The following is a 16,891-nucleotide window of genomic DNA, read 5'->3' on the forward strand; positions in this document are numbered from 1 at the left end:
TCTTCTTTAGATAGTCAGAAATTACAGTGAGATTAGTTAAGTATTGTTTTTCTGCATCTGCTTGAATCTACCCAGCTGTGTTATTTTTATTTTTCCTGTGATTGAAACTCTGATGTTTACTGCACTTAAATATTTAACAATCTCATGTTTTCTATTTTACTGTTTATTATTAAATGTTTTACACCTTTTATTGTGGCTGGTCTTTTAGAGATTGCTTTTAACATGTTGAGAGTACTTGTGCTTATTCTAGTGATGCCTTGGTCACTGCAAAAAGCCTTGCTGCTTGGGCTGCACTCTACCATTTATGTTAGTATTCATTTTACTCGGTATAACTGAATACCCTTGTAAGAGCCTGACAGTGACTGTCTGGTGGCAGCACCATTACCTTATTGTCTGGGCATAATGGGGGAACAGCTAGTAAATCTGTGTCAGCCTTTCCCAGCATTTTGTGTGTGTGTGTGTGTGTGTGTGTGTGTGTGTGTGTGTGTGTGTGTGTGTGTGTGTGTGTGAGAAAATCAAGTACTTCATTGTGGGTTTGTCAGTCACTTGGAACTGCTCTTGGAGGAAATTGTGCTTGATGCAGAGAGCTGCATTTGAAATTACTATGTAAATCCATCTGTGTTTTAGTAACAGTGTCTCACTTGTATCAGTGGTGAGGATTGAGGCTACTTGATTATTAGCCCAGGGTAAAGAGGGCCTATCACATGTTTACTTAAGGGTAAAACCTTTCAGAAGTATAATCTGCAGCATCAACAGCATCTGGCCTCAAATAAATACACACAATATAAATGATTCAGTACCCTACCATGCATGTTAAAGGTTAAAAAAAGTAAAAAAAATGTAGTTCTTGCTACTGCTAAATATAGTGATATAAAATGATTCAAGGTATCTGGATTAAAGCGAGTTGCTTTTTATTTATCGCTACTGTACACCCTTAGTTACTACTTAAATACAGAGAGCAAGTGTCCAACGGTTACCAATAATATGAAAACAAGGCACTTAAGTAAAAGATTTTGAGCTGGAGTTGTATCTAGTTAAAACCAACCACCAAAAACCAACCAATTAAATGACAAGGAAAATATTTATTATTAGGTAATGTTTTTAATTATTTTTAATTGATTTATTACAATTGGAGTGGGACAGGTTGGTTTTAATTGAATTTATTTGAATTGATTATTTGCATGCATTTGATAGTTCAAATGTGGACAAAAATGTGGTAAATATGTTAAGGCATTTATGTATGGATGATATTTGATGTGGGGATAATTTCTGTTTGCTGTATACTAGATTAATAACATTTTTGAATACAACTTCTCAAATCCCTGTTGGCTGCCCTTGCAAGTCCTTAGTTACTACTTCTAAGTTTCTTTGACTGTACCATAACCCTTACTTAATCTCCCTTAACCTCAGCTCAATCACTCCTCTTTTTTAAACCTCATCCCTCAAAAAAAATAAATTAGTAAAAAGTACTGAATCTGTTTTCAGAAGGTGATATACTTTCTGCAATGTGATATGACTTTCTGAATGGTTTCAGAATGTGCAATGCCCAACTGTTGCTTGCATTAATCATATCACTTGCTGATTCAACTAATGGATATACCAACCTGAAAATACAAACTTAGCAAATTTACCTAACACTAAATTAGACCACATTAGCAAGGCTCTTTTCAATACCAGAATTTCAATAACAAACTGCTCCAACTTGGGGGTCCTCCTGTATCTGGAGCATGTCCTTCTATGCATAGTTGCAGAGACTTAAAGAAAGCACTCTTTCTATACCTGGGTTTTGTCCCTACCACATCTTCTGGTCAGGTAGAAACTGCAGTGACACTTCCATCCTTGGCAAGTATCTCATCCACGCAGATAACCAGAGACTCTCAGACTGAGGTGCTACATTTCAGTTTACCATATTCAAGACAAGCAACAACCTTATAGCATATTGCAGAATCCCTTCATGTCTCTAGATGGTCATGTTAGATTCCTGGAAGTTTTAGAAGAAATTCAAATAAGCAATAATTCGATAATCCCGGGTGACTTTACTTACTCAGCCATAGACTGGAGCACCTATACTGTAAAGAAGGGAATGCCCAGAGATCTTTAAATTTGATAAATAGAAATTCCATGGATCAAACAGTGATGAGAACCCACTAGAGGATCTGGTATTCACTGATATTGTGTATATCTGCTTCCCTAGTTTGCTTTCTCTAGTTAAGTCAAACCAGAAACTAGCAGCATTTACTCTCAAACCACCATGTCTCCTGTTACCAATGTCTACATATTTAAGGGCTTCAAAAGGCAAACCTTACACAATTGTATAATGAAATGTCTAAATGTATCCATGGCATCATTACTGTTGAACCCAATGCACCAACCAACTTCATTAATGAGATTTATGCTCATTTAGACAAATGCATAGATCTAGCTGTCACAACAAGAGTCAGATACAATGGGGAATTAAAAACAACTCCTCCCCTGGTGGTTAGCCTACACAAACAAACTTTATAGCAAAAAAACCTCCTTAAACTGTATAGCAAAGTTACAAATCTTCTCAAGAAATTGAAAACACTATATGGCCAATAAAGCAAACCTGCATTGGAGATGAGATTCTGAAATAAAGGATAACTACAGATTCTTATTTGGCTATGTTAGAAAACTAGGTAATTGTTTTATATTTGAAGACTCATGAATCCTGGCATAGTAAGACTGAATGACTGAAAAAGCAGCCTGACATTTAATAAGTCTGAGATTGCTGTTTCTCAGGATATTCCTTTTTTCTGAAGTATGTTGATCTCTAAGTTAGTATATACAAGTTCATGGGTGTGGTGTCTTGACCCCATGAGTGTTTGCAGATGAGTTAGTCCTCTTGTAAAAAACAACTTTAGAGGAAAACAGAGATGTCCAAAATGTGTTGTTTGCCTACACTTGTTAACATTATATATATATATATATATATATATATATATATATATATATATATATATAATTATAGGCTTTTACTTACAAATCGTGGAATTACAATAGAGAACTGAAAAATAAGAAGTAACACTCAACACTGAAAGTGCACTTTTCTTTAAAGAGATCTCATTCTGATCCAAGTGATATAACAAATACACTAGCAAGCAAGTTCTCTGTAAATGTTCCACATGAAACACTTTTTTCAATACCACTCATCACAAATCCCTTACACCCTATATCATCACTAAAGAACAGGTGTTATCAAGAAACAAAATGCACCTTTTCCATGGGTCCATGCAACATAACTGTGTGACTTTAGAACAGCATCATATAATCTGCTATCATACCTCTCCTTAAACTGTTGAACCTAAGCATGACCACAGGGTACGTTCCTGAATCCTGGCATGCTACTGTGGTTATGCCCCATCCATATGGCTGGCTCTACCATGGACCTACTAAATTACAGACCATTCAGCCTTTCAAGTTTGATCGCTAAAGCTATAGAAAATACCATAACTGATCTCATTAATTATGATACTAAGAATCTGATTAGGTTTGACTCTCAACAATTTGGCTTCATCAAAGGGAGATCATACCTTTTAAGTCATGTTAATTTCCTTGATAAGGCTATGCAGCTTATCAACTGTGGTTGTGCTATGCACACAGCTTATTTTGATCTGGTCAAAGCATTTTATACCATACCACATGCTGAAATTGTAAGGAAATGGACATCCATAAATGTAGATCCCTGAGTGGTAAAATGAATAATCGATTGGCTGAAAGAACTCACTCAGTCCATGTAAAAGGTGCTTATTCAGATATTGCTAAGAAAACCAGTAGAGTCCCCCATGGGTCTGTACTGGGTTTCATACTATTTGGCATCTACCTCTACAGTCTTAAAATTACAACCAGGACCTCTGGTTAACCAAATTTGCAGATGATTGCAAACTTGGTATAATTGTCAAAACCTGATCACGTCTGCATTCTTCATCCTTATGGTAATGCACTTAAATTCAATGCTAAAAGTGTAGTATTGCTTCTTTTGGAAAATAAATATTAAGGTAGTCAGAGACCTAGTCACTTGGGTCAATAGCTCCCCTCTCCTTTGATCATCATGTGGGAGCAATAGTCAAGAAATCCTTCTACTTGGCACATCTAATAGCAAATGTTAATTCATCTAAATTAAAACTGGTAATAATTCCCTATTATTCATTATTTATCACACCCATTATAGAGTGTAAGGCTCCATTTGGTATGTATTTACCTTGACATATCAACAAACATGAAAAACCATTATACATCCAAACAAAAAAAGATCTGTGATATCACAAGCCTTAGTTACTAGATGAGATTGGAAGTCCTGTTCCTGTTGCCTGTCTTTTATAAACTCCTGAGGGTAAGGAGCTGTGCCTTGCTTACTACACCATGAGATCTGGTCTTCCTTTACCTATGATATCTCAATAAGACAAACATCTCAGCTAATACTAGAAACAGAGATCTAAACCTTCATCAGCAGATAAAAAGAATGTGAATGAGAGATTGATTCATCATCAAGCATCTCCCTTTCTCGGGAATAGACTTCGTCTACATGTTACAAATATGCTTAAATACCTTATTTCTGACTAAATCTACAAAGACAAATGGATATGTGCTCTGAAGTTTACCTCGGTATTAGCAGGCCTCTCCCTAGTTGAGAAAGGGTGAGTATTGGCAAGGTACACATGGTTTTTAGACTAAAAGAGCTTGAAATGTCTATGAAACCTATGTCTCCTATAATTGTCACTATTATATCACAGTATATTATTTCACTGTGCTCCTTAGCTTATGTGTAACATTATACAATGTTGTATTTTGTCTGTGTATATTAAGTGTAAGTGTGTTCAGTGTACAGTGAAAAACTCAACAAGGGAACACATTTTTCCTGTGAGATGGCAATGCTATGCACAGCACCACTGTGCCAATTAGTTGCTTTCACACACATCCATCCTGACCAGACTGGTAATCACAGCCAATTGGTATGGTCAGCACTGAGGTTTGGCTGTAATGGGAAGTGAAATCAATCATGGCCAGCTTGTTACACCTAGATGCACTGCAACAACTCCAAAACCCATCCACATCCATGTAAACACATGAGACATAGCATTGACCATTTTACACAGATTTCAACAAATACAATACATTGTGCAACACCAGTCCTGCCAAGTCAGATCAATGACTGTATAACTATAATCAAACAACAGCAGAGGTAAATCACTTTAATTCATAGACTGCCCAGTACCCAACAATTGTGGTCACTTATGTGATGGTGCTCACATCATATATCTGATTATGGTAAAAATAGCCACAGCAATGTATTTTATATTTGCTTTACAAAAACACACAGTAGCTACATTAAATTATTCCAGTATATATCACACAAATGCACACCAGTCCTATAAAGCCAGATTATAAACTGTTTAAACTGAGCAAACAAAATCAGAGTCAGTCACTTTCATTCACAGACAGTCCCATACCAAGTTACTATAGCCATCTTATTGACTATGTACATTCCAGATGTCTGATAATGATTACAAAATAATGGACACAATAATGTATTCCACTTTGCATCACACAAAGTAAAGTGATCCAATTTACTTCATTCAGTTATATATTAGTTTTAAAAAGCCAGAATAATGGCTATGTAATTAGAGTAAATGACACCAGGGTCAGTCAAATTTCATCTGCAGACATTCCACCATACCTAATAGTTATAGTAAGTTTGTTGACTATATACACCTCAAATGTCTGAGTATAAGATAGAATGATTACAGTAATGTATTTCAGCCTTGTTTCACACTAAAAATGTAGTAACCATTCACAGTAATGTATTCAATTTGCTTCCTAAAATACACAATAATTATACAAAGTGAAAAAAAATGAGTGTTTAACTTATGAACAGCAGCATCAGTCATTTTAACTACAGACATCATGCCCAGCAATTATAGGCATTTTAAGTGTGTACACTTCTGATGTCCAACTATAGTTAAAATAAATAAGAAAATGGCCACACTAATATATTTCAACTCAATTTCATACAAACACACATTCAGCAACCACATTAAAGAATTCAATTATTGTACTCAAATACATTGCCATACTACTCCAAAATAATGACTATTTAATTTAAACAAATGACAGTGGGGACCATCCCAGTACACATCAATTATTGCCACTCAAATGATTGTATGTACCCTAGATGATTGGCTGTCACAAAATAAAAAAACACTAATAATGGTCACAATAATTAATTTACACTCTGTTTCACACAAACACAAAATATAAAGTATTCCAACTTGCTTCACACAAATAAACATTAGTCCTGCAAAACCAGCACTGGCTATAATATCTGTTTGAATGCCAAGATAATACAAAAAAGAAAAAAGCTTACCTGATACAATCTAAACTGTCCGTTGTTATTTGAAACCAGACCACAGCATTCTGTGGTTGATCCTCATTCTGTCACTGGATATGAAGTTCTTCTTTTCTTCTTATTTTCACTGCAGTCCTTCCATATACTCCATTCTTTTCAAAGTTTCCAGACTTTCTGCACAGTCTAATCCATAATATAGACAATTAATCAGAATTCCTTATCTAGATCATGGTCTGGACCAAGCAGAAAGAACAGGAATGCTATGGCAGCAGGACTTTTTCTTTGTGGAAAATAAATACATATGCTGGATAAGTACCCCTGACACATCTAACCAAAGAGGACCATGCTTTTAGAAGTATGCTGCAGGTAAGGAAACGTAAAACAGTATAAGAGCTGTGACTTGGTAGTGACCAGTAGTAACAATTTCTTCAGATTGCAATATATCTTTCTTGGAAACTCAAGATAATTTGACATGCTTTCACTAAAATTGTTCCTGACATATGGAACAGTATTCCTGAACCTTTAAAGAAAATTCAAGAAGTCGCTAAGAGAGCCTCTTATTAAACATAATGCTCTCCACAATGCCAATTCTTGCACATAAGATTTAAAATCTGTTTTGTATTTCCCAACTCTGCTGTAATCACGCTTTGTAATTTCCACTTCCCTTTCTTTTTTCTTCTCATGAAATTTCATTAATCCTTGAAGCTCAGCAATAAATACAGTTTATTACTGTAAAATCCCTTCCTATTAAATGACCGTGGTAATGGACATTGCTTCTGCACTAGCTGCATGTGTGGCTTCTCATTATTAGCTTCTCCACATCATTGTTATTTATCAGTATGCACTGCCCTTCATGCCTGTATTTGCTTTACTGTTGACATCAGTACATTGTAATTACTTGCTGTTCACTTCCTTAGTTTCTTTATTGTACCTATGTTTTCTTGTTTTATTTATATTATTCAGAAACCTTGTTCTACTCCTGTATTATTGTTTGATGTTACATTGTAAATCTTCATTTTGTATTTTCATATATGGGTCAGGCTGTACTGAAAAACATCTGCAGACCAGTGTACCTGGTTAGCAAATACAAATAAATAATAAATAAATACATAGGATACCCAGATATGTAGACCTTTCCATATATCTGTAACTGTCTCTCTCTCTCTCTCTTTATATATGTCTATATATATATATATATATATATATACACACACACACACACACACACACACACACACACACACACACACACACACACACAGATAAAAGCTTCTAGAATTCTAAACACAGACCTTTGTGTGCTTCAATTTCTTTAATCAGCATCTCAGCTTCTTTATGGATTCTGTCCTCTATAGTTGTCTTTCCCATTCCAAAATCTCGTAGTGTTGATAAAGCAAACCTTCTCATTGTTTTCCACTCGTCACCATGGCTGAAAATAAGACCTGGTAATCAGAATGACAAAATGTCTTATTATGTAACATTTCTGTTGCATTGCAGAAAAAAATATCTTAAATTCAAACATCTTCTTTCTGCATGCTTTATTTCCTTAACAATCAAGCTCTGTCAAAGGAACAGGTATTTATATCTATATCTACCTATCAGTATATATATATATATATATATATATATATATATATATATATATATATATATATATGTGTGTGTGTGTGTGTGTGTGTGTATATATATATATATATATATATATATATATATGTGTGTGTGTGTGTGTGTGTGTGTGTGTGTGTGTGTGTGTGTGTGTGTGTGTGTATGTTTCTAATTAAATCGAACGAAAGCGCTCACAATACCCTGGTGTCTGGCTCCTTCTTTTGTGGTCAAGCTTTACATCCACTGTGTTTACCTTGTTTTTTTGGTTGTTGGTAGTTGTGATATATTTATATATATATATATATATATATATATATATATATATATATATATATATATATATATATATATATGGGTCTACCTTGTATCACTGAAAGTACATTTCAACTAATCCATGTTGGCCGACTCCACTTCTACGAAATGCCACTAAATTGAAAGCATAGATTACCAAAATCCTTTTCCTGTGAAAGGAACCACTTGTCCACCATAAAAAATAAATAAATGGACTAAATCTAAACCCACCCAACTGGGGGGCTTTGCCCCCACACCCTCCTTCCTTAAATATACCAACTCTGAGATTGCATTACACTGAAGAAAGGGAAAAGTTCACCATGATGGCCAAGTGGCTCCTTTCACAAGGAAAGGATTTTGGCAGTCCATGCTTTTGATTTTATGGCATTTCGGAGAAGTGGAGTTGGCCAACTTGGATTAATTGAAAGGTACTTTTGGTGAGGTAAGGTAAACCCATATATACACTTATGTATGTATATTTATACATGTATATATGTGTGTGTGTGTGTGTGTGTGTGTGTGTGTGTGTGTGTGTGTGTGTGTGTGTGTGTGTGTGTGTGTGTGTGTGTATGCGTGTGTCTGTGTTTATTTGAAGTCTCAATAACTCAGTTAAAAAATTATATGTATTTGAAGAATTAAATGAAAATCAAACAAAAATATAGCCTACTTTGCTTTCCATACTGAACTCCAGAAGTTATGTACACTATTACAATACCTCAATGTAAGGTTAACAGTCCACAGAGGTTAATCCACAGAGGTAACTCCACTATACATGTTCATTTCACAAAGCCTTTTCTGCTGCAAGATACTAAATGAAGGTTGCAGCTACAGGCCTTGGTTGGACCTTCCTGACAGCTCCATAACAAAAGTCTTGACCTGAACTTGACTTTGGCTACATCCATAACTGTCCCTGACTGGATCATCCAGTTTTAGAAATCAAAAATCTTACGTCATAGCCCTTACTCTAACCCACAATGAGCCTCCAACAGAGGAACCCATCTCCTGATTTGGCTGTTTTAGGCTACACCCTCTTACACAGAACTGTGTCATCAAATCTCTCACCAGTGCAATCAATGTCATAACTAAATTGCTGTGAAACTTGTACAGATACAATGCAGGTTTAGATGAGAGTTTACTGTCTCCCTATCGATCTATGAATTATAGATAGACATAGATAAATAGCTAGAGTTATGTGTGTGTGTGTGTGTGTGTGTGTGTGTGTGTGTGTGTGTGTGTGTGTGTGTGTGTGTGTGTGTGTGTGTGTGTGTGTATGTACTAGGGCGACTTTGAATAACATTGTGGTGCTTCATATTGAAGAATTTAGATGTCTTACTGATCTACCTGTGTTAAAAGTTGGAGCTGTATGACATTACAAAATTCAAGCCTCAAGGACCAACTGTGGAATTTGAAGTTGCAGCATTTTGCTGATTTTGTAAGTAAAAATTACTAATTTGCTCAGTTTGGGAAATGCAAAATTCTGTATAATAGGAATCTTCACAAGTTTAATGTGTGTGAATGAATTATAGATAGACATAGATAAATAGCTAGAGATATGTGTGTGTGTGTGTGTGTGTGTGTGTGTGTGTGTGTGTGTGTGTGTGTGTGTGTGTGTGTGTGTGTGCGTGTGCATGTGTATGGGTGCACATTTGTTTGTGCATGCATATGGGTGATGATTGTGTTTCTATTTATTCTTACAATTGGCTCAAATGAAGGGTGTAATAAAATATGTATCTGACCTAAAGTGTTGATAATTTTGTCATCTTTCTACCCACAAGATCAAACATTTATCACAACTCTGAATCTGTCCACACCACCAGTTCAGAAAAAAAAGCTGTCTGATTTTGAAAAAAATAAGTTTACACTCTCTATAAACACATACACATGCAGTCATGCACTTGTACATGTACACACATACACACACACACACACACACACACACACACACACACACACACACACACACACACACACACACACACACACACAGACACACACGCACACACGCACGCTGTCCACCAAAGTTAAAACCCTAAACAGAATTGGGCATTGTTATATTTAAATCCAAGCAAACCAAACAAAAGGGAAAATACATAAAATAAAACACAAGTCACAACTAACTGATCAAAAAGGTAGGCATGCAATTTAACATAATCATCCATGAAGTACTGAAAAATAACACCAAATGCTATTTAAAAGAAACAGAAAAAAATTACCTCAAACATAAAGAAGAAAACACCTAATGAGGCATCCTATTTATTAAAAAATACAGAAGTTACATAAAACTATAATCTTTAGACATGTTATGCAGTTTCCACTTCCCATTGAAATGCATAGGAAACAGTAATTCAAACTTTAAAAAAAATCAAAAAAGAGAAAGGATAAATAGAATATGTAGGAATGTAGTTCAACTGATACTTAGGATCAGGAAACTTAGTTTCATGACTCTATGCATGCACACAAATATATGTATAAGTATATGCATATGTATATGTATATGGTTGTAGCTTGAGCTCCATTCTGATGCTTAGAATAAGAAATTATTTTGCAGTTGCATCCATGTAACTCAGCTATCATCAGATTCCCTTTGCTTCATCTAATGCTCACGACTTCACCTTAACTTACACAATGAATAAATCTTATCTTTTGCAGCTCGGTTCCATATAGCAGTTTAACCTTTTCTCTTATCTATCTCATGTTTTCTGAAATTTCAGTCAGTGAGTGCTTTTAAAGTTCATCACGTATTTTTCAGTAACAGTTTAAACAGCAGATGCATTCTGCATTTGATACCTTTTAGTTTGCTGTTAGCATTCACTCTTTTAAATATTTTTAAGAATACTACTGAGTTTATTCTAATAAGGCAATGAATAGATAAATGGGGGAGGGGTGAATTTAACATTGGATTATTGACTAGGCTCAAAATGCCCCTTCAGGGCAGTTATATTAGTATAAAATTTAAATTTGAATTGGAGGTTGTCATAAAGATTAAGATATTTACCTCATAAACAAAGGGTACAGGGTATGATTCTCACCAAGGAAATTGGATAGGCTTATAATGGTCCACAAAGACAGGTAGCTTAGTTCTTACCTATGAACCCTTGGACACCTTTATAATATTTAAAACTAGAGCTCTGTTGTGCCAACCACATTATTATTTTTAAAGTCAAGAATAAAGGCTTGTTTTGCATGACAGCTTCTCGGGAACTTTTAATCCTTTCATTTGAGAAGTTTATGTCGAATGTTGAGTTTATCAGAAGGACAGAACCTCAATACTCTTTATCGAATAGTTGTTTTTTCAGGAATGATAGTGTTCTCTTGTGCAAGTTCACATTATAGTGCAACTGGGGATGTTTCACTTTCCCTATTGCTGTGTGACCTTAGAGTTGGTATATATGAGTTGTAAAGAGGGTGCAGGGGGCATTGCCTGCCTGCAAATTTTTTTTTTATTTTGGTGGAGTTTTTTTCCTTTCAGTAGGTTGTGTTTCTTAATCATTGCTGTGATCAATTTTGTTTCGATGGTCTTGAGTTCAACATTTCATAGTAAAAACAATTATATTTAGAAACATCAGTACACATTACAACCATTCCTGAAACTATACTGATAGTAAAAGAAAAACAAATGCTTTCCTTTTGTGATTGGTCAATTTAACAAAAAAATCTAATACTAACTTCAGACATACTTTGTCTGAATGACAATACTATTAGGCAAAATGATTTTAGTAAGGTAATGTTTAAGACTGGAGTTAGGGCCAGGGATAGGATTATGGTTAGAACACATGAGTAAGGATGGACAGTGGGTATTCCTCTCCTACACCATCTTACTTATGTGTGCTAGCCCTAACCCTGTTACTGCCCCTCACCCCAGCCCTACACATTACCTTACCAAAAACCTTTCCCCTAAGAGCAGCTCTAGACAAAACTCTCAGTCACACACCTAACATTAACCAACTCTCACATGGCATGATAAATCTATACCTTTACCTAGTTCTTAGTCCTAGCCTTAACCTTGAAAAACACACACACACACACACACACACACACACACACACACACACACACACACATGCACAAGTACATTTGACTTATCTATACTGTCTCTTTCATGGGTGGTCATTGTGCCGCTAACTCATAATGTATTGCTAGCAGTGCTAGCATACCTCAAAGAAGTGGACACATATGGGCTCCCCTACAGCAAAAACATGTGTAAATCTGTCCTACTTCTCAGCTATGCATCCAACTTGTAAAGTTCAATGCATTACAAGCTCAGGACCCACTATGGCCATCTAAGAGTTTTCTAAATGATAAACCTGACTCATAAACTTTATTTTTACGTTAAGTTTCTTGTTATGCACAAGGACAGAATAATCCAAACCTACCAGCCTGGAATGGAAATTAGAGCCCTGACCTAAAACTCTAGGCTGTGGTAATGAGACAAATAGATTTTTATTTCTAGTAGAAAAATTGAGTTTTAAAAATAATGCTCAGTGCTGCTGCTTGTGCTTTATTTATGAAGCATATATATGTGTGTGTGTGTGTGTGTGTGTGTGTGTGTGTGTGTGTGTGTGTGTGTGTGTGTGTGTGTGTGTGTGTGTGTGTATGTGTGTGTGTGTGTGTGTGTGTGTGTGTGTGTGTGTGTGTGTGTATATATATATATATATATATATATATATATATATATATATATATATATATATATATATATATATATATCCCTCCCCAACAGTAACCTAGAGCAACGGAAAAAAATGACAAAACTCTAGTCTAGTAAATTTTGTTGTATGCATTCAAGTTTCATCACCTGGTAGGAATTATAGAACCACGCTATTCGAAGATGCATCTTTCTTAAATAATGGTATAAGAACCTTTTCATCCCTACTTGACAGGCATAGCATGATGTTACTTATTAAGCCACAACATCTTCTGATTATCCCTCTAAGATGTTCCTTAAGACTTAAACATGCATCCACAGTATTATCCACATATCCAAATTTCTATCTTGGCTAGTCTTTGTCAGAATTTTATAAGCCAGTGAATATGAATATTCATTGTTTTTGTTATCAAAATCTACCCTCGGTTATTCCTGCATGGCAGGGACCATTCCTGTTCAGCACGGCAGCATACCAGCATGCCATGCATATGTATGAAGGCGCACTGCCATGCTTTAAAACAGACACGGTTCTGTGTACAAGCACAGGGGGTGTATCTGAGAACAGAGCTCTCACAATACACATGCCCCCTGCACTCCAGAATTGCCTATCAGCAATTTAAAATGAGCGAGAATGCTCGTAACACCCCAACACATCAGGATAAGAAATCTGGTCAAAGCCATAAGGGACAATTATCCCTACCAAGGCAAAAGTTGATAGAATAACACACTTAGCATAAGCACATAGTGCACACCTCCCAACCTGCCAGAGTAAGGAATGTGGACAAAGCCACAAGGGACAATCGTCCCGCAAAGCAGAAAGTTGATAGAATAACAGGTTTAGCATTAGCAGGGATATTCTGAAAGGTACAAATAAAAAAACACAATAATTATTTTTTTTTTATAAATGTGGTAAAGTTTAAGCATAGCTACAGGGGTGTGCCCGTTGCTTAGCTACGCTTAGTCCAGCTTAAACAGCACAAGAAGTTAAATAGCAAGAGACATTCGACTTAAGCAGTACTGCAAGAGTGTAGTGATTAGAGCATTTATAAGCAGCCATTCCTGGTTCAATCCCCACTGTTACCAATTTGCATTTTTACATGTGAAAGCAGTACATAAACATTTTTTTTTATAATTAGCTACTAAATAACATATATGTGTTAATCAGAGTACTGTAGTAGGTCCAGATATGAGGTGTCAGTTTAATAAAGTTGTGAAACCCCCATATAAACACAAGTGACCCATACAGTATAGTCACACATGAATAAATGTAATGAAAGCGCATTGGGGGATGTCAGCAACAGTAAACAAATTTATAATATGTAATGAATAATGAAACAATACCATACAGCAGATAGTCTATAAAATAAAAAATAAGCATAAGCATTGCACATCTCTGCTTACCAGGTGTAAGCATTGTGTAAATATGACTGCTAAGCAATGAGTAGCCCAGGTAAAATTTTCCCATTGGTAAGCAGTGCTGAACCTGTCCCTTTAAGCACTGCCGACCTTAACTAAGCAGGTTTGCCCATAGCCTAGCTTAGCTCAGCAGATTGAAAACTGTCCAATCACGGCAAAGGGCAGAAAATTGGCCATATTTAAACCCCGCAGGTATAATCATACCTCTCGACTGTACAGGTTTATACAGCTCATAACTGGTAGCAGCTTTCCACTGTAGGCAGTATGGCAGTGTTGGCGAGGGCATGCACTTCTGGGCACAGCGCTGGGGAATACAGGAATCTAAGGTCATGGTAGGACTAATGGTAAATAACCATGATGAGAGACTGCTGCAGGGCCAGTACCAGGGCTCCCTATATAAAGAGGAAGCCTGGGATCATCTCGCCCATGATCTCACCAGTGCCACTGGTATCCCTTGGATTGGTGAACAGGTCCTGCACCACTATGCCAACATGAAGCAGAGAAAGAGGTAGCTCTTGGATGACTGGGTCCAAGAAGCAAGGCAGAGGGGTGATGTCCCAGGAGTGTGTAAGTATTCATATCAATAACTGTTTACCAAAGTCCAACCTGTGTATGTAACAGATAGGTATGGCTAAATATTTCACTATTCCCTTTACAGCTGCAGCTGAGTGGGCTGTGAATTAGGAAGCCCATCCCAGTAGGCTGCAAAAGCTGGTGAGTTACAATCCTGCTTGTAGTAGTCATACCAAATAAATATAAAGTAGTAGAAAGTCACCTGGCAGTATAAAAACTATGTATGGGTTGTACACCAGACAATATGACAGTAATGGTCCCATATAGGCGATATTTCAATAAAACTGTAACTGCCTAGCAATGAAGTTCTAAATCTTGGACTGGTTGTGTTTACTCTGATATTGTATGGCATTTAGTGTTGCAGTCTCTGAATAGTAATGTTGTGTTAACCACTGTTACCCACACTGTGCTACATAAAAAAATATGTCTAGGAATGTCTGCATAAGACTGTTGTAAATACAAGGTCTGATTGTACAACCAAGAGAGAATTAGACAGAAAACACTGCAAGCCCAAACAGCAGTTTCTAAATAGCTCACTCTGATGAAACTCAATTTATTGCATTTTTAGCACACACACAGCCATGGTTCGAATCCTGGGAACGGTAGTAAGCTGTATGCATAATCATACCTCTCAATTGTACAGATTTTCGCAGAATGTCCAGATAATTGGCTCATATTTCTGGCCTATTCCTCTGTGTCCCTGGTGAATCACTGGGATGATCTCAGAATTGTAGTCACTAAATAATGACATACATTTTATTTTCAGACCTCAAATCCATCAGAAAATGTATAGTAAAACAAATCCTGTTACTCTAGCAACTCTCCAGGTTTGTAAGAGCAATATTCAAAATATGTCCCTATTTGACCTCCATGTTATCAAGCTTTGCCCAGGGCAGCCATGGTGGTGCAGCAGTTAGCGTTGTCACCTCACAGCAAGAGGTTCCCTGGTTCGATCCGTGGCTGGGGTGCCTTCTGTGCGGAGTCTGCATGTCCTCCCTGTGGTCGTGTGGGTTTCCTCCGGTTTCCTCCCACATCCCAAAGACATGCTGCAGGTGGAGTGGACACACTAAATTGGCCCTAGGTGTGTGTGTGTGTGTGTGTGTGTGTGTGTGTGTGTGTGTGTGTGTGTGTGTGTGTGTGTGTGTGTGTGTGACTTCTGTGGAAGGTTGGACGCTGGGCTGGCAACTCAAAACTGTAAAACTCCACTGCCAATCATGAGCCGACAGGTGATCTGCTGTGGCGACCCCTAACTGGAAAAAAGCCGGAAGAAGAAGTTGTCAAGCTTTGCCCAGAGTGTGTGCATTAAGAGATTGAGAGGTATGTGGATAATATTAACTAGAAATCTGGGAATATGTTTAGAAACAGTCAGGTAGTGTTAACAAAAATATTCCCCCACAGGTCTGTCAGATAAGAAAACTGCACCTGCCTGGCAATAAAGTTTTAAATCCTGGACTGATAGTGTTTACTCTGGTATTGTATGGCCTAGCATGTAGCATTCACCAACATCTGATATCAGAATAGTACTGTTGTGTCAACCACTGTTTCTCACACTGTGCTACATAAAAATATATGTTCAGGAATGTCTGTATAAGACTGTTGTAATTACAAGGTCAGATTGTAAAACCAAGAGAGACTTAGAAAACACTGAAAGAACAGACAGTGGTGACTCAATAGCTCACTCTGATGAAACAGAAATTGTTGTATTTTTAGCAGACATAGCCATGGTTCGAATTCTGGCAGTGGTAGTACGCTGTATGCATAATCATGCCTCTTAACTGTACAGGTTTTCCTAGAATGTCCAGATATTTGGCTCATATTTTTGGCCTGTTCCACTTTTTTCCTGGCAAATCAGTGGGATGATCTCAGGATTGTAGTCTAGAGGCAAAGGAAATTGAACGTATTTTAAGGAGAAATTGGAACCTGTTTCTGACAGAACAAGAAGTCCTGGAGAAACTAGGAAATGGTCCACAACTTGTTTACAGAAAAGGGAGGAACCT

General features: G+C 36.7%; 1 protein-coding gene across 1 annotated transcript in view; it reads right to left on the reverse strand.

Annotated features, from left to right (window-relative positions):
* Window positions 1-16,891, reverse strand: part of LOC122817331 (cytochrome P450 2K4-like) — a 380,734-nt gene that overhangs the window by 217,154 nt on the left and 146,689 nt on the right. Inside the window, exon 3 of the mRNA XM_044090547.1 lies at window positions 7,657-7,806. Coding sequence (XP_043946482.1) covers window positions 7,657-7,806 — 150 coding nt within the window. The remainder of the gene's footprint in view (window positions 1-7,656; window positions 7,807-16,891) is intronic.

The sequence above is a fragment of the Protopterus annectens genome, chromosome 12.part0 (assembly GCF_019279795.1).
Source record: "Protopterus annectens isolate FY-2018-M chromosome 12.part0, PAN1.0, whole genome shotgun sequence".
Classification (NCBI taxonomy): domain Eukaryota; kingdom Metazoa; phylum Chordata; order Ceratodontiformes; family Protopteridae; genus Protopterus; species Protopterus annectens.